The sequence below is a fragment of the Durio zibethinus genome, chromosome 24 (assembly GCF_047325235.1).
Source record: "Durio zibethinus cultivar Kanyao isolate XHJ-2024 chromosome 24, ASM4732523v1, whole genome shotgun sequence".
In the NCBI taxonomy this organism is placed as follows: Eukaryota; Viridiplantae; Streptophyta; class Magnoliopsida; order Malvales; family Malvaceae; genus Durio; species Durio zibethinus.
The window spans coordinates 1,147,289-1,171,688 of record NC_143185.1 but is presented as its reverse complement, the minus strand read 5'-3'; the positions used below and the strand labels follow the sequence as shown (position 1 = coordinate 1,171,688).

The following is a 24,400-nucleotide window of genomic DNA, read 5'->3' as shown; positions in this document are numbered from 1 at the left end:
ATGAAATTTTTCCAGGGTTCAACTTCCATTGGTTTTCACCTTCATCCTTGCTTTTTAATTTTTCATTCTTTGTTTTTGCTGTGTTTAAGACATGGGAACGCAAACTCCTTCTGACAATGATTATGCCAGGAGCAACAGTGTAAGTTTCTGTAACCTCTCCTTTGTGCATGCAATTGCAGTACTGTTTTGTCTTGCTTTTTTTTTAACCAAAAAAAAAGGTTGATGAAAACTTTTACAAACTTATTAGAGTTTTGTCTCTTTAACTTTATTCTTTTGTATCTATATGATGTGTTTTTTGCCCTTTTTAGCTCTTTAGTTTTCTGTCAGGTTATGGTCTTGGTTACCGTTAGATTATGCCATGAATATATATATATATATATATATAGAGAGAGAGAGAGAGAGAGAGGATAGTTCTTGAATTATTTGCTCATCATAAGAACTTGGGAATTGAAACAGTTTCAAACTCGAAGTCTCTGCTGCTCTGCCTATGATAACTTTGATTCTCCGGTCATTTTTGCCTCTCTTCAACTTTTCTTTGCTATCTAACGTTTGGCTTAATCCTGAGCTTGAAAAGATGATTCTTGTTCAACGGGTTCCTTTTTTTTTTTTTTCTTTCTGTGGTTCATCACAAGTCAGTACTGGAAATGTATTAATATCTTAATTTCAACCTTCTTCTTTATTACGGCACCTTATTTTCAACTCTGATTATGTAAGAACCCCTTGTAAGAAGGAATCGCATTAAATGTTGACTGAAATTATAGTACCCTTTTTCACTGGTGGCAGCTGGCCATGAAGTCTCCAGCCAACACTTAACGTATTCATTTTTTTTACCGTAATCATACATTTAAAGCTTGTAATTATTGAACCAAATATCTCAGAAAAAAAAATGTTTCTGTAGAGTTTTGCTTAATTTTCTGTTTATAGTTAATCTGATTTATAGGATGGATTCACATGTAAGCACATGGTTAGTTGTTTCTAATACTTTCAGACAAAGCCGAAACCCAAAAGTATTTTACTTTTATTAGTGTGTAATGTCTAATCTGTAGGATTTTGTTTGTCTGTATTTGAAGATGAAGTTATCTGTATTTAAACAAATACGAAACCTATGCAGTAGGAGCTCTCTTATTATCTCGTTTAAGCAAAACAAATATTAATAAATGAAATTGTTAGAATTGATAGAGATAAACGTGTGAAGTGAGAACCAAGTAGGTGGCCGACATTGAACCATTGAAAATTTGACCATTGATATTGGTTGATGAAAACTGGTTTTCTTTTACTTTTTCAGTTTTTTTTTTCTATACATATAAGTTATTATGAATTATGAATTTATTGCTGTCAATACTCAAAAGTTAAAACTAATTGAGAGAATTGTTCAACTGTCAATTACAGTTTGAGGAGAAATTAGCAAGGCAGAAAGCAATTGATGATTGGTTGCCAATTACCTCATCAAGGAATGCAAAATGGTGGTATTCAGCTTTCCACAATGTCACTGCTATGGTTGGAGCTGGTGTCCTCAGTCTCCCTTATGCCATGTCAGAGCTTGGATGGTAAGTTCTGAAGAGTTCAGTGCAAAAACTACCTAATAAAACAAGGAAATTTTAAACAAATAGTAAAATTTTTAATTACGTAATTATTTAATGAAGTTAGTTTGGAACTCTGATATTTTAACCATCTCAGGGGTCCTGGTGTAGTTATCCTAATCCTATCATGGATTATTACCCTGTATACCCTATGGCAAATGGTTGAGATGCATGAGATGGTTCCAGGAAAACGTTTTGATAGATACCATGAACTGGGTCAATATGCCTTTGGTGAAAAGCTTGGTCTCTACATTGTGGTGCCACAGCAACTTATTGTTGAAGTTGGTGTCTGCATAGTTTACATGGTTACCGGAGGACAATCATTGAAGAAGTTCCATGACACTGTCTGCAGCAAAAACTGCAAAGAGATAAAACAAACATATTTCATTATGATTTTTGCCTCTGTTCACTTTGTGCTGTCTCACCTTCCCAACTTCAACTCCATTGCTGGTGTCTCCTTGGCAGCTGCAGTCATGTCCTTGAGGTATTAAATCCTTTCATATGCTATTTCATATAAATTAAACAGAACCTGAAAAAAATTAAAGAGTCAATGTTAATATTTGATATGCTAATGCAAGATTTGGTGATTGGCTTGACATACAGTTACTCAACTATTGCTTGGGGAGCTTCAGTAGCTAAGGGTGTTCAGCCAGATGTACAATATGGCTACAAAGCTAAGACTGCAGCAGGAACAGTTTTCGACTTCTTCAATGCCTTGGGGGATGTCGCTTTTGCCTATGCTGGGCACAATGTGGTCTTGGAGATCCAAGCTACAATCCCATCTACACCTGAGAAGCCATCAAAAGGACCCATGTGGAGAGGTGTTATAATTGCCTATATAGTTGTGGCCTTGTGCTATTTCCCTGTTGCTTTAATTGGGTACTGGATGTTTGGGAATGCTGTCCAAGACAACATCCTCATTTCATTGGAGAAACCAAAATGGCTTATTGCACTGGCTAACATGTTTGTTGTTGTTCATGTCATTGGAAGCTACCAGGTTTTTATCAATCAATATCTTTTTAATATCCTTGTTCAGATTTTATCATTTTAGCAGATAATCAATTAGATTTTGGTTTTAAATTTTGTCTATGCAGATCTATGCAATGCCAGTGTTTGATATGATGGAAACTGCACTAGTAAAGAAATTACATTTCAGGCCCACTAGAATACTTCGATTCATTGTTCGCAATTTTTATGTTGGTAAGTAAAACTGTTCATTCATTTCATCTTACTTGCATGCAATTGATCGAGGTCTTGATATCAACTAAAGGAAGGGAATTAAAGGAGTTTAATTATGTCATATCTTTATTGCAGCGTTCACAATGTTCGTTGGCATTACCTTCCCTTTCTTCGGTGGTCTTCTTGGATTTTTCGGAGGATTTGCTTTTGCACCAACAACATATTTTGTAAGCCACATTCTCCGTTCATGCCATCTTTCTTCTTACTACAAAAGTAATTTTTCACTATTACTCATTTTCTCTTCCTTTTTGTTCTTTAGCTCCCTTGCATCATGTGGCTTGCCATCTACAAACCAAGAAAGTTCGGCTTATCTTGGTGGACTAACTGGGTACATAAAACTTGATTTAAATTTTATTAATCTCATTGTTTCAATTTGCTTCGAATCCCATTTTACTTGGTCTGATTTGGCTTTCCCCCTTTTTTTTTCACAGATCTGCATTGTATTAGGCGTTTTCTTGATGGTCCTATCACCCATTGGAGGGTTGAGGAAAATCATCCTTCAAGCCAAGACTTATCAATTTTACTCTTGAAATTGTTGTCTTCCTGGGGTGCCACAGTAAGCATAGTTGGAACAAATGAAGAACATGATAGTTAAGGCTGTCAGATGGGGGCTTAATGCCGTTGTCAATAATCAATGTTGACAGGCTTTATCATTGGATAATTGAAGCTGCAATCTACTGGTTTCTATAGTATTGATTCATTGTTTCTGTGAACAAGGGAACTTCAGCTGTTGACACCAGATCACAAGAGCAATATTGGCCATCAGTCCATCACTGTTTCTTCATTTATTATTAGTGTTAATGCATGCATATAACATACAACCTTTTCTGTTTGTTTTGATGTTGGTGAAAAGGAACTACAGTTGTGAAATGGTTTCCATTTAATGTGTATTTGCTTGCCACTACAGTCATATAATTCTTATCGGATCTTGCCAAAGGCTTTAAATAATTAACAGACGATCTTCAAACTGATATGCAAATCCAGAATGACCAGGGCCATCATATTTTCAACATGTAAATATCTAGCAATAGTCAAATTTTCAGCATTCAAGTAATCAAATCTGTCTAACAAGTACCATGTAGAGTTGAGACCCATGATATCAAATACTACAAAAGTTACAGTAAAATATACATTGGATGGTGTTCTTAGCAATGGCAGACGACGCACAAACTGCAAAAACAAAATCCTAGTCTCATTGGCTCTTATGGAACCATCAATGCATTTACCGCACAACTGTACTACAGCTTTCTTTGTGTTGATTATTGAATCGTAAGCCACATTTGCAAACCATTATTGCAGTTTAGTTGTCAAGATTCAGCCATTTGAGTTTTTGAATGCTGGTTTTGTAGAAGGATGGTGTGACAGACAACTTGCAGTTGCCTTGAAGGTTGTACATGTTTGGCATGACTTTAGAAATCAAAGACCCAAGCACTATTGTAAGCAACAACTTTCCTAGGAAAAGCTTTCAGGTTCCAACTCAACCTAACAATAAGATTAACTATAACTAGCCGTATTATTCTGTTTCAACATGCAAGTCAATAACCACATCCCAGCCGGAAATGGTAGCCATACAGGAGTCGTGGACATGGGATGCTACCTACCAGTATATGCTGTCTGTCAACCATTAAGTATGAATTTAAATATCCAACTCACATTGCGACATCTCACTGGAGGTCTGGTTGCATTCAAACAGAGCTTCAAAAATTATAATGCCCAAAAAAAATTGAGTGCGTCTTATGTAAATTGAATATTATTTTATTTAAATTTACATGTGACTGTGGCGTAAGGAATACATGTAGAACCCAATTAGAATAAATAAAAATTATGTGATTGTATGATAGTTTCTTTTAAATTATCAGACAAATTTGACAATGACATGTTGCTATCCCTAACCAAAACCATTAAGTGGGTTGGAGCTTCGGTCTTTCCGTTGAGTCCTTGAGAAAAATTTTATATAAAGTTTTATAGTAAAATTTGTAAAACTTTTTATTAAAAATAAATTAATTAAAGTTAATAGATTAAAAGATGTTATCATATAAGTCAAGCGTCTAAATTTAAAAAAAAAAAAATTATATATTTATTGAAATAGATTTTTTAATAAAAATATTGAAAATTTTTTATTATTAAATAAATTTCGATCAAATTTAAATTATAAATAATATTTTTAATAATTTTTTATATATTATTAATTTTGATATTGAATTTCTTAGATATTATTAATCTTCATATTAAATTCTATCAATCTATCAACTTAAATTTTTATTAAATTAAAATTAAAAAAAAAACTTTATAAATTTCATCTAAACAATTTTATTAAATTTTTGTCCATGTTGCCCATTTATGATAATAAGTGGCTCCGAGACTTGCCATCGTTTTAGAGTTCTCAACCCATTTATATTTGATCCGAATATAATAGAACATTAGGCCTCGTCCAACAACAAAAATAAAAGTGGTTTCGAGATTTGGGTCATCTTTTTTGCTTCTTAGCCCGTACGTCTAGGCCTATTAGCTAGGGCCCATGTTCAAGTTTGTGATTATCAATCAAGAGTCAATTTACTAGATCTTCGTGTATTTCTATTATTTAAAATATTAAAATTTATATATTTATATTATATTTTATATAAAAATTATATATCATAATTTATTTCGATAAAAAAATAAAATATATTTTCTTAATTGACATGTTTACTATTTATCCTTCTCGTACATGACCTCCATTTTCAACTTTAACAAATGTCATAGTCTTAACAAACAACAAGATGTCATGAAAATTCATTAGGCCACTGTTGAAATGAATAATAGTTTTGAATTATTGGGATTGCATGCTTATCCATCCTTATTGGAACAACAATTTTACGTAATAATGACATCAAGGTGAATGAAGTGAAATCTAATCCATTAGTTGATAACAAACACTTTGATTGCCAAATAAAATAAAAGAGATAACATTAAAAAGAAGAATGTTGTAACAAACCAAAAAAGAAGCAAGAGAGAGAAATATATATATTTATTGCATTTTGTAGTATCCATTTAACCTTGTTTTATTTTCTATGGTGAATAAAAATTTTGAAATATGTAAAATTAGGAAAAAAAATTTATTAGGAATGTTAATCTTATTCATACTCAATAGAGAATCTAATTTTTTATTCGAAATAGAGATAGAAATGGGTATTATATTATAAATATAATAATAAGATAAGTATAATTTTAAATTTTTATTGAATATGAGGATGGGCAAGGGTAATATAATATTTGTCCCTTACTTGTACGTTATATATATTTTTATATATTTAGTAAATATGTTTTTTAATTAAATAGTATATATTATTATTTTAAATTAATTAGAATTAATATATTTTTATTGAAAAATATATATTAATATATATTTATAAAATAATTATTTAAATATACAAGATAAAAATTAAAAATTTTAATTTTAATTTTTTTTAAGCTACGGGTATGATGATTATCCATATTCATTAAATACTCATAGAGATGAAAATAGATATATATTAAAATATTCATTAAATATAAGTGCGAAAATTAGTATAATATAAAATTTTAAAAATGAAAATGGAGTATGCTCTATGTTATCCATACTTTATCCATTAACATCCCTAATTTTTATTAGTGTCTTGGTTAGTAAAAAAAAAGTTAAAAAATAATAATTTTCTTTTCATTCATTACTTGGCAAAATTAAAAAAGAAAAAAAATTAAAATAGTAATATTTTACCATTAAAACTTTTTTTATAAATAATAATCTTTTGTAATATAATATGAAAAAAAATCTTAAATATAATGGAAAATCTTGTAAATATACAATATACAATCACATCCTTTTTTTCTTTCCTATTTATTTTAATTTGAAATGATTTATATTTGTGAATATGTGCGAAAATAGTCATTTTTCATATTTTCTTTTTTCTTAATTTTACTTCTTACCAAAAAGCACTCAATTAATTTTTTTCCACTTTTTCACCCTCTCCTTACCCATTCTGTCACTTTTTCACTTCATAATTAATTAATTAATTAGTTATAATAAAAGTAATGCACAATTTATATAAAATTTATAAGTTTTAATATTTTTTCATTTTAGAAAAAAGAACTTAAATATTGTTTGTCAAGCAAGAAAATATGAATAGGTTATTGAACAAAATGTTTGAATACATAGTCAAAGCATTCACATATATAAAAGAAAAAAAAAATCAAATTAGACTTGTAAAACTTTCTCTCTCTAAACCTTATACTCTCTCTTTTATTACATTCTTCTCTAATTTAATTTCAACGCCCTAAATTTGACACATTTTTCAATTTAGCCAGCAATTAAAACTATTTGTCCAATTTATTTTATAGGTATATAATTTTCTTTTATTATTTTTTAAAAAATATTTAAAATAAATAAATTGTTTAAAATTTTAAATTATAATAAAATGTGTTGTATTTAATAATTTAAAATAAATGTTATATATCATATATTTAAGATTATCTCAATAAATGATCAATAATAAAATTTAAACCTAAAATTTTTCATCGAATAAAATAATTTTAATCAATTATATTAATTATTTGTTGATTAAATTTTTTAAATTTGTTCCAACATTTTTACGCTAAATAGATGTTTATTTATTTATTTATTTTTTACCAAAGGGTAGGATATCCTTGATGATGCCATGTTTGACCCGCTAAAAAAGAAAAAGACAGACACAGACATTTCCAAAGTCGTAACTCTCATTGGAGGACACTGGGACCCTTAACAACTTATTTTCAGCCAATTGTATTCCTCCACGTCATATTTCAAATCAATCCCCAGATCTGCCTTTCATCACATCATCCACGCGTCCTCTATTGTAATATCATCAGTTCCCAGCAGTTATCACCTAATCCCACTCTCAGCCCCGCCCGTGCTCACACTCTATTTACATTATTCACGGCCTGGTTAATTAGTTGCTTTGCTTTTATTTTTAATTTCTCATGTAAACCAATATTATAATTTTTAGATAACATTATATGTAATACTATTTTGGTCTCATTATACTTGTCCTTGTATTATTCTTTAAGTCAAATGAATTTAACTTTAATTTTTAATAAAATCTTATAAGATTTTTAAAATTTTAAAATATTAGTTTAATATAATATTTTTAAATATAATATTAATATTAAGTTCATTTAATCAAAAAATCAAACAAAGACAAATAAAATGAGATAAAATATATGATAAGAGAAATATTAATTGATCTATGTTGATATTCATTAAGATGATCTTAGTAAAAACAAATTTAAGAATAATTTTATTATTTTGTAAACGAGATTTTATTTTTTAAAATTGATGAGAATGGTGGATTAAATAAAAAACCATTTTCTTAAAACTAATTTGGTCTCAATAAAATAAGCAATTGTTATTAATAAAATCTATTTTTTATTATTCAAACTAAATTAATCAACTTAAATAATAAATTACTGACACAGTTGTTTGGCAAAAAAAAAAACAATACAGTTGAAACTGAGTCAGCTCTGGGGCATTCCAAAAATATTAAACGTTTGCGTTCACGCGCTTCATAGCAGGAAAAGTAGATGTGACTGTCAACTGAACTTACTCTTTTGTAACAAATGAAAAGAAGCTACGTGTTAAGATATTCTGCAACCTACCCACCAAATGGCATGAAGAACAAAATTTATGCCATCTCCCGAGGTACGGCCACGTGTGTCCGCCTTTTACGGAATTTCTGACACATCCTCATTTTTCATTGGCAACACGCCAAAACTAGCAACTTTTTTTTCCTCTAGGGCCCATTGGGTTTCAACCAATCAAGGCTCGTCATTATTTCAAGTGTCGCCAAGGACACGTGGCGTCTTGTGCACTGGCCAGGATTGCTGCCGCTATGATTATCGCTTCAGCTCCGGTAAAGCCCCTTAGTAGAAAAAAATATACAAAACTAGAACACCGAGAAAATAAAACCCAAAGAAAATTTAAGACAAAAACGAAGAGAGAGCTATTGTTGGGGTTTTCGTTATTTTGAAGGATAAATGGAAGGGGAAGATCCTTGGAGCATGCTAAAATGCGCTGGTGGGGTACAAAATAAGACGATAACCAACAGGACAATGCTCAGATTCCGGCCGATTGCTCCCAAACCGGTAACCGGAGACTCAGTTTCCAGGCACTCTATGTTTAGTAACAAAAACTTGGTTGTTGCTAGCAAGAGAGCAAAAAGAAAATACGTTAGGGTTTGTAAGAAAAATAATATGAAGCGACGAATCTTGGATGAATCTAAAGAAAATAAAGATGGGGAGAAGAGTTTTGTTACTCTACAGTTGATACCAGAGGAAGCTGATCTAGAGAAATCGATGGTTGGTGAAGGGTCATTATGTGTTGTTGATGATCTCAATCCAACGGTAGGTAATAATTATTATTTTCAGGAACAGGAATCACCATCGATGTGCTTGAAGTTGAAGAAAGTGGTTGCAGATGACGTGGCGATGATGGGGTTGTCGGATCAGACGGCGTTGGTAACATCCCCCAGGAAGAGGACGACGGTGATGGAATCGTGGGTGAAGGTGGAGAGCGTGACGGACACTTGCATGGACGAAGGAGAGATGAGGAACTGTACAGACTTTGAGAAAATGAAGAATCTTGAGAAGGACACGTGTCCTGGGTTTGTATCAGATACGTTGAACCGGGTTTTCTGGGTGAACCAAGCCTTTAAAAACATGGTGGGCGTGGACGCTGAAGGGGTTGAAACCGCCATAGGCTTGGTGGTAAAAGACGGGTTCATGTTCCCACATGGTGCATTTTCATGCCGCGTAGGGTTACAGTACGGCGATGGAAAGGATAAGAGCAGGAAACACTCAACAATGGTTCCTTGCGATGTGTGGAAGATGAGCTTCGGTGGATTTGCGTGGAGGCTCGATGTCAAGGCTGCACTCAGTTTGGGACTCTAAAATGGAAAAACCAATGAAATCATAAATTTCCATGTTTTTGCAGGTAATTTAAACTTTCTTTGTTCTCGTAATACTTTGTAAAGAAAACAAGAATGCTAGTACAAAACAATGGATGCATATACAAAAAATAAATATGTAGGTTTGTTTTGTTTTGTTTGTGTATAGTTATAAATATTAGATTAGGAAGAGATTTATAATGTATTGTGAAAGGAAAAAATCTAACAAATTGTGACAACGTGGTAGGTTTTACACTACTAATTTTAATGTGGAATGAATATTTCAAAAGCGTGAAAAATATGAAAAATGGAAGATAATTAAATTAATGTAGTGATATAAAATTTTGATTTTTTAAAGTAAAATTTTAGTTTCGAGTTTTATAAATAAAAAAATAAATTTAAAAAAATTATTTTTTAATAAAATTTGAAATAATTACTAAAATAATTTTATACAAAAATAAAAAAGACAACTACGAATATTGAAAAGAAAGGTAAAATTAACCAATAATTATGTATTATATATTAATATTTAATATATAATTTTTTAAATAATAATTTATATATGATTTTTTTGTATAATTAACAAATCTATCGAAGGAAGATTGGTGATGCTGGAAACATGATGGTATACATAAGTAGTCTTGAATAAAATATTTTTAAAATTACAAATAATAGTTATGTCCAACAACTTATAAATTCTTTTATTTTAGCCCGTCATAATAGTTATTAGCTATTAATGCTTCATTTAAATAATTAATGTTTTTAAACTAAAAACAAAACATAAGTGTAGTAAATATAATTTTAATAAACAAAAATATTAATTGTACCATTATAAAGTAGGTTACGTTAAGTTTAATTGGTATTAGATCCTAGACACTCGTGCCAAATGGCTTTTTTCACACAATTCCTCTAGGAAAGCCATTTAGTAATTTTTGTAGTAAAAAATTGTAGACAATGCACGTGGCATCCGCAGAAATCAAATTCCATAGAAAAGAAACACATGGAACTACTTCTTTGAAAATTGGATGACGTCAGAAATCTGTACTCATAGATCCACCGCTTTGTCGAATCCGCCACGCGTCCCTCGTGCTGTCGTTAAATCAGCTCTTCCACGCGCTAATTTGGTGCGTTCCATCAGTCCCTAGTTTAGGTAATAATTTTATATTTTTATAAATTAATTGTGTTTTTAAAATCAATTTAAAATTTGAGTTTATTGAATTGTTATTCTTGATTTTTTAAGGTATTTAAGGAGTTATATTATCACATTGAAATTAAAATTTTTATACGTATTTCATAATTAAATCAATGTACAACAATATTTGTTAAAAATATTAAAATTTTTGCTAAGGGAGTTGGCTGTAAGGTAGTGTTCACGGGGGAAGTGGCGAGTGGAAGAATGTGAGATGTGAAACTAGAGAACCGAGGACGAAAGCTAATGAGCAAGGACCAAGTGTGCGCTTTCTCGAACCTCCCCCATTAAAAGCCTTTTGTGCTTTTTCCACTTCATTCGACAGTATAAAACTCTGTTCACAAACGTGTCCCTTCTCTTTCGGCAATGCTGAACACAAGCCTTCTTCTCATTGGTCCTCATCGGGGGCCCATCTCCAACGCTCAATCATACTAGATTCGTCCCCTTCACTTTTTCTGTGGGCCCCACTAAAATTTTAACCAATCACATCGCTCCACTGTTCTTTGTTCCATAGCCAGGTGTTACTTCGCTGTTAATTTGCCGCTATGATTATCGCTTCTCACAAACAAAACCTTCCAAAAAAATCCCGAAATTTAAGACTGAAGATTGAGATTTGAAGAGAGAAGGGACGAGAAGCTCTGATTTTTCTGGGGGTGGTTAAAACGGCGGCGGAGAGACGAACGGCGGTGAGAAAAGGAGCATGGTTAGCTACAAAGGGGGTTCACGAGATAAGACTGTGATCAATGAGATAATGCTAAGATTCCGGCCGATAGCTCCAAAACCGGTCGCCGGAGAGTCAGGTTCCTGTGGGGTTCGGTTTGATGATAAAAACTGGTTGCTTTGTAAGCCAAGAGCTAAAAGAAAGTACGTTAGGGTTCGAAAGAATAATATCAAGAGAAAGAAAAGATCGTCATCAGATCATGGAGAGGCTTCAAAGAATCCTGAAAAGATTGTTACCTTGCAGTTATTACCAGACAAAACTGAAGCAAACGGATCTATTAACAATCAAAACAGTGCAGTTATGGAGGAAAATCAAGATCCACCTTCTTTATTTAACTTGAACTTCAACAACCGTTGGCGGGTTGATCGTATGGGAGGTTTCGAAGAACCTGATTGGACAGTGGTGATGAGTCAAAAGAGAAGCGTAACGGTGGTGGAGTCTTGGGTGACGGTGGAGTGCGTGGCAGACAGTTGCATGGAAGGAAGAGAGCTAGGGAGTACGGACGTGGAAAGAATGAAGAATCTGGAGGCTGACACGTGTCCAGGGTTTATATCAGATGGTTTGAATACGGTTTGGTGGGTTAACGGGGCTTACAAGAGGATGATGACGGCGGGGGAAGGGAATGACGACGGGCTGCTGTCACCACCACCGGAGATAATGGTTTGGCTCGTGATTAAAGAAGAGTTACCTAGGTTTTGCACTGCATTTTCATGCAAGGTAAGGTTGCAGTACACGTGGCAGAAGGAGAAGTGTTCGAGAATGTTGCCGTGTGATGTCTGGAAACTGGATGGTGACGGTGGCTTTGCATGGCGGCTCGACGTCGAGGCTGCTCTCAGTCTCGGCCGTTCAGGAAAATGAGGATCAAAGTAGTAAATAAAGAAAAAAATGAAGCAAAACAGAAGAAAAATCAGGTAATGTGGACTGTTCTTTTAACTAAAAAGAACGTACTAAAACTACTTGTTAAGTAGTAATAATAATTATAAAAATGAAGACTAAAAAAATTTATGGTATCAAATGCAATTAGAACTGCGCACGGAACTTGAAAAGAAAGAAAATGGGGTACAGGATTTTTAAGAGCGTTTAAGGTATTAAACAAACAAAACCCATATTCTTAGGAGTCCTAGGATTTTGCTTTTTCTCATATTAGATCACTATTGGTATATATTATTTTCATATTAAATATGTATAAAATATAAAAAATATCATATCATCTTTCATTTCTACACTCGTAACCCAAAATAAATACTTTCATATCTTTTTCGTATTATATCATTATATTATATTTATATTATATTATATTAATATAGTATTTAAAAAGTTTAAGATTTATCTTTTATATATATATATATATATTTTTGGTATTTTAAAATGTTCGTAAGGAATTGTTAGGTTGGCAAAGCAGGATTTGCTGGAAGCTGGTAGAAATAACTTTTCTTTTTATCTGCTACTTTTATTGGAACAGATGAGGTGGAGGATGCTGCTAGAAAGAATGAAAACTACCCAATATTCAAGATTCTGATAGAAAATTAGAGTACTGATGATGAGCTGTGTTGTTTTGTGTGGTGGTGTTGTTTTTACCAGATTGGTAGATGGGGAAATACTACAGTTGGTCTATTAGTTGAATTCCTCAATTTTGGTTGTGATATTGAGGAGTGGCTGGTTGAAATTGGGTTGTTGACTGAATGCCTTAAGCTCACTAGAAATCCTCTCCCTTTCTCTAGGGGAAATCATATTGAGTTTGAATTCCTGTTCAGCCATCCACACCCTAGACCTAGCTAGGATCCTAGATAATAAGTACTAAGTTTTAAGAAAACTATGTATTTCCATAAGCCAAATTAAACAAACTCGTGAACAGGAATTTCACAAATCACTGTGGATCTAAATATATATTCAAAGCTAACCAACTATGTGTCTGTCACAGACAGCTAATTATGCAAGAAAGTTGAAAACACACTCACACTGGGTAAAAGTACACTAATTTAAGTAGTACGTATAGTAAAAGTTTTCATAGTAAGCCATATATATATATATATATATATATACATACATGGTGCAGTAATATGATACTTATATATTTTTATACACACACATACATATGCAAACATACATACGTACATTATATATTCAGAACATACTTTAAGTTCATGGGTAAATAACATGATAAATGTGGGATATATATATATGTGATGGTGCAATAAGTGTAATATGATACTTACATATTTATATATATACACATACATATACATACATACATACATACATTATAGATTCAGAACAGACTTTAAGTTGATGGCTAAATAACATAATAAATGTGGGTTCCATCCTAGAGAATTGTATGTGTATATATATATATATGAATTGAAGCACTTCAATGGAAACAAGGATGATTAGTCTTATATACTTATAAATGATGATGATTGAGAGAACAAGACCTTTAGGGTGTTTTTTGGGGCTTTTTAATGGGTTTTTGGCTGTTGTTGTTGAAGTTCATACTTTAGTGTTTAGTTCTATGATTGTTTTGGTATTTAAGGAGATTTAGGTAAGCAAGTTCATTTAGGACATTCTCTTTTTTGGGTTTCTTTAGAGAAGCTAAGAAATGATGATGCATATTGTTTGAGTTAAAGTATAATTAGCTTATAAGGTGTGGGATACATATAAGCATGATGTTGGACCACTGACAATTGGCATATTATATATATGATTAACGTAGGAAAATCTATAATTAGGAAAGATCACTTCAATATATATATTGTTTGTGTCGAGGTCCGAGTTGAGATGTAAAACTTTGAAATCATAAGAAAGTGAAAGAGAGCGATTAAAGGTAAAGACAAATAGTGTTCTCTACACTTGTATTCCGATGCTCAAGTCAGAGATCGGCTATAGAAGGTCAGAAGGAAAGTAAAATAGAAAGAAAGTAGAAGAAAGCAAGATGATTAGATAATATTTGGATGGTCCTATTTATGAATGAAAGGTGAGAGGTCTGCGGTGTAAATTGGTGACGTGATCGAGTTAACATGGCATTGTATATGTTAGGTCAGCATGACATATTAGATCGACTCAAAAGTTGAAAATGCCTCTGACTGTTTGTTAACAGTTTCTAGTGAGGAAAAAACAAGTATTTTACTTTTAGGCCGAAAAATACCCTTCATATACCTATGAGAATGCACACACAAATAAGATCGCATGAATACATACATGCAAAAATCTATGACGTGTTTGGATAAGAATAATTGAACTTATTATTTACCCTTGCATACAGTAGTGTCATGCAAAATTCTCTATTTTCTAACAAATTTTCCTTAATTTGTCAAGGTTTTTTTTCTAATTGAGGGCCGTCGGCATCAAAAGATCAAAAAGAAAGAACTAAACTGTGCAGCTTACTCCTGGAAGTGTATATATGCATGGTAAGTGTTGAACTCAGGGGGTTATAAATAGTACTGAATAATTTCATTGCTATGTCAAGCTGTCATATAGATCAAGGTTTGAAGCTAGCCCAGATTTTTGATCGAAACATCAATCAACTTCACCAAAGCAAATAAGGTTCATGCACAATAATTTGTGTGAAAGAATGTTGAAGATGTTATGAGGCCTAGTTTGTATCAGCTAAGCCAAGTTTGTTATAGATCTGCTCAAGATGAACATGGATTGAGTTAATGCTATGTAGAAAAACTATGTAGCAATTTGTATAAATCCAGATCAAGGCAGGTATGTGACTTTTAAGCATTTTTTTCTTCGATTTGGGAAAGTGGATTCGAACACTCGTGGGTACTTATTCGATGGAGTGATTTAAAAATCGATCATGCAATCACTTTGAAGAGATTATATCTAATAAATTTAATGTTTAAATCTCACGATAACAATACTTTATGCTAGATATGAAGTTGCATATTAAGCTTCGTTTATTTCACGAAAAATAATTTTTGAAAATGTTTAAATTTTTGGAATTAAAAATTCTTTTTTATTATTTAGATGAGTTAATGAAAAATATTTTTTGTTTTTTTTTTTTTGTTTTTGAAAAAATTTGTATTTTTTAAAACAATATTAATATAACTATTAAAATATTAAAAGTATTTATTATTAAAGTATATTGAAAATATTTATTATCAAAATTATTAATATTAAAAAACAATTATATTTTAATAATAATATTTAGTATTAAAATATTATGTTAATATAAAAATACTTAAATAAATCTATTTGTTATTTATTATATTATTTATTAATATATTATATTAATATTATATTATTTATTAATATAAAATTATTTATTTGTTAGTATAATATTATTTATAAGTAAAATTTTGTTCAAAAGTATTGATTAATAATTTTACTCATAGATAAATTTTTTTCAAATTTTTTTTTTTTAAATTCGTAAGATAATTTTAAAAAAAATGATTTTATTTTTCGTTGATTAATAAATTATTTTTTATTGAGCAATCAATTTTTTATCAAATAAATATGTGAAAATATGAAAATTATTTTTTAAAAATTATTTTTCGTGAAACAATCGGAACATTAATCCATCATTTAATCTTCATAAAGAAACCCAAGTAATAACCTAAACCCATCTCTAATCTGGGTGAGTCACCATCATCGTCTTACCCATAAAGGCTACTAAATCTAAACCTAATATCCAATACTTAATCAATGAAAGATCTCACTTCTTTGTGTTAATTTGTTATGGAATTGATGGGTTCAAATTTTATGATTACTCCTCGGATTTACTTGGCATGTTAAAAAAATCCAACCATTATCCGGTGGACCAAGTTCAAGAATATTTTTCAACATCCCCATAACATAATTATGTTCTATGTTCTATCTCATCATCGTAGTCTTGTCATCTTCATTTTTTCCAATTATTATGGCTAATTTTTTAGACCTTTATGGAAAATTATTAAAAATTTGATCATTAGATTAAAAAAAAAGTTAGTAGCTAGCTATTAGACTGATTAAAAAAATTTGCATGATAAATCAATTTTTTTTAATTGAAAATGTAAATTTAATTAAGCTTGTGATACATGGAGCAAGAATTTGAGATACATAGGTAGATGTATATCACAGAAATTTGAATATTGGCAAATAATAATTTTTTTTCACACATCAATAAAAAAAAATACAGTGTTTAATACATAATAAGTAAATTTATATTATCTTCCTTCAATCATCAATATTTTTGAAATTATCTTTGTGAAATTTATTTTTTATTAGTTGAATTTGTATTCATAGTTGGAAATTGGGCCTCGGTCAATGATAGTAACCTTATAAAGTTTTAAACTCAAATGAGGCCGAGCATAAATGAGATAAGAATAATAAGTCATTTCATGTTATTAATAAGTTGTTGATTCAATTGATTAAGATTATTTTTTTTCAATGAGAAGATTTTAAGTTCGAATTTCGTTGATGATTATTTATTGAAGTCATCTCAAATGACACCTGTTTTAGATTGTCAGATACGGCACATCTTATCCTTACTTGAGAGACTGAACAACTTATCTATTCCAGGATTTTTTCTTACCAAAAAAAAATATTTTTCATTATTGTTGGATTAGGCCTAATTTTCAAGGAATTAAAGGTTAAAAAATAAATCAATGATAATTGATAATTAAATTATATAAAAAATAAAATTTATTATGCAATTTGTTTCTTCTCCTTTCTACATTTTTAGTAAGAATAAGGCAAAAAAATTTAGTAATAAAAGAAATAATAATCATACATAACAATAGCAACAACTATTTTTACACAATTAACCTTAAGATTTAAGATTCAGTCAATATTAAATATTAAGAACTTTTTAACTAATACTAATGAAAAAACATTGTTAATGTCGATAATTATATGATCTGTTAATAAATCGTAAAATTTTTAAGTTATATGATTTGTTAATAAATCATAAATTTTTAATTTCAATAATGGATGAAATTTGAGTAATAAAATACAATTTTAGTAATAAGTGTGTATTGATCTTAATGAACAATTCCCGCCAAAATTGTAAATTCCTTATCTGCCGTTTCTTATATTTGGGAAATTCTTAAGTATTTCCTAATGCTAACCTAAGATTTAAGATTCAGTCAATATTAAATATTAAGAACCTTTTAACTAGTACTGATGAAAAACAATATTAATGTCCACAATTATATAAACAGCTATATAATTCGTTAATAAATCGTAAAATTTTTAATTTCGTACATTTATATGATCTATTAATAAATCGTAGAATTTTTAATTTCAATAATTAAGGAAATTTAAGTAATTAAATACAATGTTAGCAATAAGTATACTAATAGTTATATGATCTATTAATAAATCATACAATTTTTAAGTTATATGATTTGTTAATAAGCCGTAGAATTTTTATTTCCAATAATCGAGGAAATTTATAAATCAAAGAATTTTTTATTTCAAGAATTGATGAAATTTAACCAATAAAATACAATTTTAGTAATAAGCGCCTATTGATCTTAATGAGCAATTCCAGCCAAAAATGTAAATTCCTTATCAACCAATTTCTTAGTTTGGAAAATTCTTAAGTATTTCCTAATGCTAACCTAATGAAAATCCTTATATATGCACTTTGGTTATTACCCATCTCTCTCATTCTAAAGCAAAAGAAAACTTCTAAACAGGTATTTTTTTTAAAAATATTTTTTGCAGTAACATGTGATTTTCCTCTTTGTTTTGATGTTTTATCACATTAAACATCTGTTTATTTGCTGAGATTTTTTTTTTTTGATATTTTAACCTTTGTTTATTGTGGATTTTCTTGGATAGCAAACAGATTTTTGCTCAAATTATAGTTCTATAAAAAAGGGAGTTTGTTTACTTATTCCAAATTCTATGTTGAATCTTCTTTGCCTAGAAATATTTAAGGATTTTTTTACCTTAAAAAAAATGTTTCATTTGCTTGTTTTTGTTTTTTACTTAGACCAAATGTTTAGACATTTGATGTTTACCTTTAGTTTGTATAATAAAAAAAGATACCATTCTACTGTTATTGTTGATACAAGTAGGCTCTTATTTGCTTTTGAACATAATAATGGATGAATTGTGATTTATCTCTCTTTTTTGTGGAAAAAGAGGCATGGATTTGCAAAGGGTTGATGACACTGATTTCAGTGGGGGTAGCAGAAAAAGAATGGAGATTGAGGTTGGTAATTGCTCACGGTGGTCAGAACTCCCAGCTGATCTACTTGTGGTGATCCTGAAGCAGTTGGGGGTGATAGAATTCTTGTTATTTGCTTGTGTTTGTAAGTCATGGAGATTCGTTGCTATTGCATTGAAGCAAGAATTTATGGCATCTCAAAGCCCACTTGTTTTTCTCATGCCAACAAAAGCTAGAAAGTATGGCTACTTCTACAACATATTTGACAACGGACTTTACAAGGCAGGACTGCCTCACCTTGCAGGGAATAAATGTGTGGGATTCACTTGTGGGTACTTGGTCTTAAGGGACTCAGAAATGACAAAAAAGAAAGCAAATATATGGCTAGTGAATCCTTTTACAAGGCATGAACTCAAATTTCCAAGTCCACCTAGAAGGTATTGTCATGTCATTGTGGCTTCTTTGGCCAAGTCTGATCCAGAATTTGTAATTGTAGCTTTTTCCAGGTTGCACCCTTTCGTACAGTTTTGTACGTCTAGACATGGTAACTGGACTATCATTGAATATAATAAGGAGGATCCTCTGGTGATTGTAGATGTTACTGTCTTCAAGGGTAAGATATATATCTTGAGTAGAAATGGCCAAATCGGGACTTTAAATTTGAACTCTGATCATTTGGTGACATATCTGCAAGTGAGAAGTGTTTCTTCCCCCATAGATAATCTGCATTTAGTTGCTTCTCATGAAGAGCTCTATCTCGCTCGCTTTTATGCAAAAGCAGGTCCTATTAAGGTTCACAGGCTAGACTTTGAGAGGATGGAATGGGAGAAGGTGAAACTAAATGGTGAAATATTGTTCTTGGGTGACATGAAGTGTTGTGGCTTAAGCTTCCCAACCCCATCTAAGGCTCGCACTAGCCAGCCCTTGAATCGGGTCTGCTACCTGGAAGACGCACGCATTTTAGGTGGCTACAGGGCACGGTATGTTGCTGGAAGTACGAACGAGCATGTGCAGGTAACTAGAAAGGATGGGAAACCAAAGATCTTCATAAGTTCACCCGTTTGGTATTTTCCTCATTTATCTACCAGTGTGGATTCTGTTGATGAGGATTAGTTGAAGTTGATGTTCTGAGGTTTGTACTAGTTTGTTCTTTTTTGTTCTAGGGGTTCTGAGGCTTGTCCTAGTTTGTTCTTCTAAAGTTTGTTCTAGTTTGTTCTTGTTTGTTCTAGGGGTTAGTTAGTTCCTTTTGTACTCCTGATGTTGTATTTGGAACCTTTCTATTATTCAAAAGTGGTTGGTGAATAAAATTAAAAGAAAGCGCATGGCATGCTTGATTTGCATCAAAACCCTTACCGCAAGTAATGATATCAGTAGATAATTCGAGGCTCCAGGCGCCCGGCTCCAGGCAATGCTATTTGGATTCAATCAAATCGTGAATCAATTTATGAGACAATGCTAAGGAATCTGGAAAGTCTAATGGCTCTAGCCATGTATCCCTATCCTTCAACAGTGAATAACAACTCAAACCAATTACCACCATGGACGTCAACAAGTGATCCACTGTTTCACTAGAAGAAATAATTAAAGAACACCATGTCACGAATAGATGAAAATATGAGTGGGCGATTTTTGTTCAACGGATTCCATTCACAGATATATAATTGACAAATTTTAGTCCACACTGAGAACAGTGATCAAGTATCCAACCATAAGAGAAGCATTGAAAAAGAGATCTAAAAATATTCAAGTCTCAAAGCAAAAAATAATGTACGTGTATGGAGTTGCTTATTTCTTCTCAACTAGGAAAAAAAAGACTCATCAGGTCACTCCATTACCATTTGAGAAAAGAACCAACAACTGGTCATGGCAGAACCCAGATCATCCCAATATGCAATTATTGCTAAATTAAAACCCCAAAATGCACATTACTATGCGAGAAACTTGGGGGAGACTAGTTGATAACATCAACTACCAGCCTGCGAGATTTGAAAATAGACCACTTCATGCGCCGGTAATAACCAGCTTGAAGTAATGCCAATGACAATACAAATATCCATTTAAAACCCATCTGCATTAGAAGACAGAAATATCAGAAATAAATTCGTTAAAACAAGGTCTATCGATGAAATAGTTGTTTATGATAATAATACCCACCATTTTCCTTTCTTCCATTTCTGGTTCTGCTGCCCATGACAAAAATGTCACCACATCTTTCCCCATCTACACCATAACAATATGGAAGAGTGAGCCATGTACCCCATCAAATATGCAAATACTTAGGAGGGTTCTCAAACCCATATGCAATATGAATGAAAAAGAAAGTAGAAACCAACCTGAGCTTCTGTTGCAGGGGTGCCATCTTCATACTCCAAAGCACCATCAATAAGCATTTTAGGCATGGCAATTGCTCCCCCAGGAAAGTAAGGATTATAATGTAACCCCTCTCGAATCTACAAAATTGGGGAATGATTACTTTAAGTATGGCCCAGCCAAAAATAATCAGTGGAGACTAAATATGTGTAGCCTGCTATGAACAACAAAGTGTACATGCATGTGCCACGCACACACATACAGAAGTTTCCAATAGAAAGAACTATGGACCAGGGGAAATCAATGGTAAGGATTCTGAATTATTTCTGTAACAGAAAGCCATAGAATTTAAAAAGTGCCATTTTCATAAGATAGAAACTCGTTGAATTGCAGCAGGTAAAACGAACCAAATTTGAAGAGATACAAAAAACTTCATCTCAACTTCAGGCCCACATTGTCCCCTTCCTTTGTATCCTCTCAATTGCCAAATATCTAAATATATCTGCCAACAGTATATCTCTACAATGATATAGAGTTCCAATATTGGATGTTTGTACAAAATGCCATGTTATGGAAGATAGTGTAAAGCAGAATTTACCAAAACGCCAGCAGGAGGGTCACGGTAACCAGTTAGAAGGGCAAACACATAATTCTGGCCACTATGACGAGCCTGAGAGAATAAAAATATGATATCTCAGAGATATATAATCAGTAACTTCAATGCGATCTAAAAAGCAAGGCAGGAATTACTTTGGTAATGAGACTTAGATCTGGAGGATAAGCTCCTCCATTAGCAAACCTAGCTGCTTGTTCATTTGCATATGGCTGAGGAAAACGGTCACTGAGTTTACCAGGACGAGTAAACATCTCACCCTCATCGTTAGGTCCATCAACCACCTCAATCTCAGCTGCCATAGCCTTTGTCTCCTCTTCTGTATATGCAACGCCAACCAAATCGCGGTATGAAATTAGAGACATAGAGTGGCAGGATGCACACACTTGTTGGTAAACCTGGTGACCACGACGAATCCTGATCATGCAAAATTAATCTCATGTCATCAAAATTATAGTATCAAAAAATTAAAATATTTTGCCAATGCTTAAACAAATATTACAATTTTATCAAAAGATTTAAATAAATTCATAGGGAAGAAATGCACCCTTGGTTTAGGTTGATGCATCCTATTCTAATTAGAAGGTGAGACATATAGAAGGTTTTCTCTTGTGCAGAGAATAGGTAGAATACAAGCTAAAAGGAAGAAACCATTACTATTACGAAGACTTGATGGCCAAGGACTTAAGTGACAAGCTGACAGCTTACTGCCAGCTATATATACTGGAATAATTAACTTTCATATTTGGATCACCTTTTTTTTAAGTAAAGTTTATTCACTTTTGTGCACATAATAAAAAAGGAGAGGCATAAAACTCACGAAGCATGGTCATAGGAACTGAGGATACCCTTGTGAGGCCAAGGATAATTAGGAACATGTAACCCATGTTCAGCCTCATCAGCAGATGCCATTGTTGCAAAACCTAGCAAACCTGAAATTCCAGCTCCAAGGAGTGCAACTGTCCTCATACCAGTAGATCCGGCATCCTCATTAACTTTCCTTGACGTAAACCATGACAAAGCTGGAATCTGAGCAAAAATGCATAACAAGTATTGGTATCTGGGAGAAAATTATCGTAGGCTAGATTATATCTATTATTTAGTAGCAAACCTTAAACTGCACTGAATTGAATCCTATAGAATCACACAAAAGGCACCCTAACAGAAAAAAAATATCTTAGGCTAAATTATATCTATTATTTAGCAGCAAACCTTAAACTGCACTGAATTGAGTCCAATAGAATTAGACAAAAGGCAGCCTAACAGAAAGTTTTCATTATTATTCAGAGATGAAAATACACCACAGTGTAACAAAACTGGCCTTAAAAGTTAGAATTTATCTTCAGGAAAGTGGAAAATCCATGTAGCTAAATATTTCTAGGTGACATAAGAAAATCCAGTAAGAACCATGTAGACTACGGGTCCGTATAAGCTCATTCTAAAGGTAAGTATAACTTTAATACCAACACAGGAAAAGGAGAAAAGAATCTTACAGCAGACTGAGATTGAAGTTTCCTCCTTAAGACCTGGTGGATCAATCCTCCAGCCATTTCAGTTAATATTCCTGTAAAATCAGCTGAACCTTAACAAGCAAAACAATACTTATGAATAAAATAACAGAAAAACCAAGGAGCAGAAGAAATTAAACAGAGAATTCATATAATATATTCAACAACTCCAAAAAGGTTTTTTTTTTTTTAGTCAAATATTCAGTAATTCTCCAAAAAGGAAAAAACTTTAGAGAGTTCAAACAATTGGGTACTCATAAAATCAATAGTCAGATTTTGGACTTTCAACATATAAAAGAAAACCCAAATTAAAAAATGGCACAAAGAAGCCAAAAAGGTGAAGTGTGAGATAAAAAAGAGAAACTTGACAAAACCCTAACATGGAGGGATATGGGGGCAGATCCAAGAACTGTGGGGGAAAAATAATTAAAAAAATAAAACCCCGAGATGAGAGAGAGATAACTTACTTGAGAATGAGATTGAAGGTTGAATAGAAAGAGCTGGTGGTCAAAGGTACTGGCCGCTGCTTCAGAGGTCCAAAGGAACGAAAGGATAAAAAGAGAACACCTGACAAACTGTGATCGATTTAGTCGCGTGTCCACCAACAGTCAGTAGTTTCTGTGGTTGGATGGCCTGGAAATCTGCTCATGTCTACAGGTCGTTCGTCTCAATAATGTGAGATCCAACTTGCCAAAAGCAAAAAAACAGCCCAAAGAGAAAATGACCCAAGAAACAAAAAGACAGGCCCTGTTTTGCAGAGACAGCCCATTGCAACCACCTAGTACCGACCAACCTTTGAACTTAAAACGACACGACAAAAATGCAAAAGCCACTAAAAACCATTGGCCTTTCAAGTTTCTTTCTTTCGTCCTTCAATCTTTCTCTTTTTGCTTTCTAATAAATAGACGAGAATCAGCAACACTTCTTTTTTCTACCTTGCTTGTCGACTTTGATAAACTGTCAAATGAACTAACTTGCAACATTGAAGCTTTCAGCTATGCTCCAGCAACTCAGTTATGGGAAGGCAGACTCCATGTGATGGGAGGCAGCAAAGAAAACCGCCACACACCAGGATTGGAGCACTGAAGTATAGCAGTAAAAGATTGCAAAGCATTGGAGAAAGAGCGGCCCACTGAGATCCCAATTCATCATGGAGGACCGCATAGGTCTCGCAGCTGCTCTTTCAGAGCTATTCCTTCAGGATTCTAT

General features: G+C 32.2%; 4 protein-coding genes and 1 long non-coding RNA gene across 7 annotated transcripts; 3 read left to right on the top strand and 2 right to left on the bottom strand.

Moving 5' to 3' along the window:
- The first annotated feature begins 13 nt into the window (after window positions 1-13).
- Window positions 14-3,689, top strand: LOC111316564 (lysine histidine transporter 1-like). The gene is made up of 8 exons (XM_022918549.2): window positions 14-139; window positions 1,390-1,547; window positions 1,678-2,064; window positions 2,184-2,577; window positions 2,675-2,780; window positions 2,895-2,986; window positions 3,079-3,147; window positions 3,251-3,689. Exons 1-8 carry the CDS (start codon window positions 92-94, stop codon window positions 3,347-3,349), a joined length of 1,353 nt encoding a protein of 450 aa, XP_022774284.2. The 5' UTR covers window positions 14-91; the 3' UTR covers window positions 3,350-3,689.
- A 4,642-nt stretch (window positions 3,690-8,331) lies between these two features.
- Window positions 8,332-9,275, bottom strand: LOC149511785 (uncharacterized). Its single transcript, XR_016333320.1, has 2 exons — window positions 9,136-9,275; window positions 8,332-9,009 (listed from the first exon to the last, which is right to left on the bottom strand). It is a non-coding gene; the product is annotated as an uncharacterized LOC149511785 (long non-coding RNA).
- Window positions 8,844-15,384, top strand: LOC111317314 (uncharacterized). The gene is made up of 2 exons (XM_089753817.1): window positions 8,844-9,798; window positions 14,974-15,384. Exon 1 carries the CDS (start codon window positions 8,844-8,846, stop codon window positions 9,753-9,755), a length of 912 nt encoding a protein of 303 aa, XP_089609943.1. The 3' UTR covers window positions 9,756-9,798; window positions 14,974-15,384.
- Window positions 10,997-15,384, top strand: LOC111315902 (uncharacterized). Its single transcript, XM_089753818.1, has 2 exons — window positions 10,997-12,572; window positions 14,974-15,384. The coding sequence occupies exon 1, from the start codon at window positions 11,641-11,643 to the stop codon at window positions 12,517-12,519; it is 879 nt and encodes a 292-aa protein (XP_089609944.1). The 5' UTR covers window positions 10,997-11,640; the 3' UTR covers window positions 12,520-12,572; window positions 14,974-15,384.
- Window positions 15,385-20,386: 5,002 nt separating this feature from the next.
- On the bottom strand, window positions 20,387-23,801 carry LOC111316570 (cytochrome c1-2, heme protein, mitochondrial-like). 3 transcript variants are annotated; one of them, XM_022918553.2, is made up of 8 exons: window positions 23,659-23,801; window positions 23,177-23,265; window positions 22,504-22,712; window positions 21,821-22,100; window positions 21,669-21,740; window positions 21,094-21,210; window positions 20,915-20,980; window positions 20,387-20,828 (listed from the first exon to the last, which is right to left on the bottom strand). In XM_022918553.2, the coding sequence occupies exons 2-8, from the start codon at window positions 23,231-23,233 to the stop codon at window positions 20,712-20,714; spliced, it is 918 nt and encodes a 305-aa protein (XP_022774288.2). In that variant the 5' UTR covers window positions 23,234-23,265; window positions 23,659-23,801; the 3' UTR covers window positions 20,387-20,711. The 3 variants fall into 3 exon arrangements, with proteins under 3 accessions (XP_022774288.2, XP_022774289.2, XP_022774287.2); XM_022918554.2 differs by having other exon boundaries at window positions 23,177-23,259; XM_022918552.2 differs by having other exon boundaries at window positions 23,177-23,247.
- Window positions 23,802-24,400: the final 599 nt, after the last annotated feature.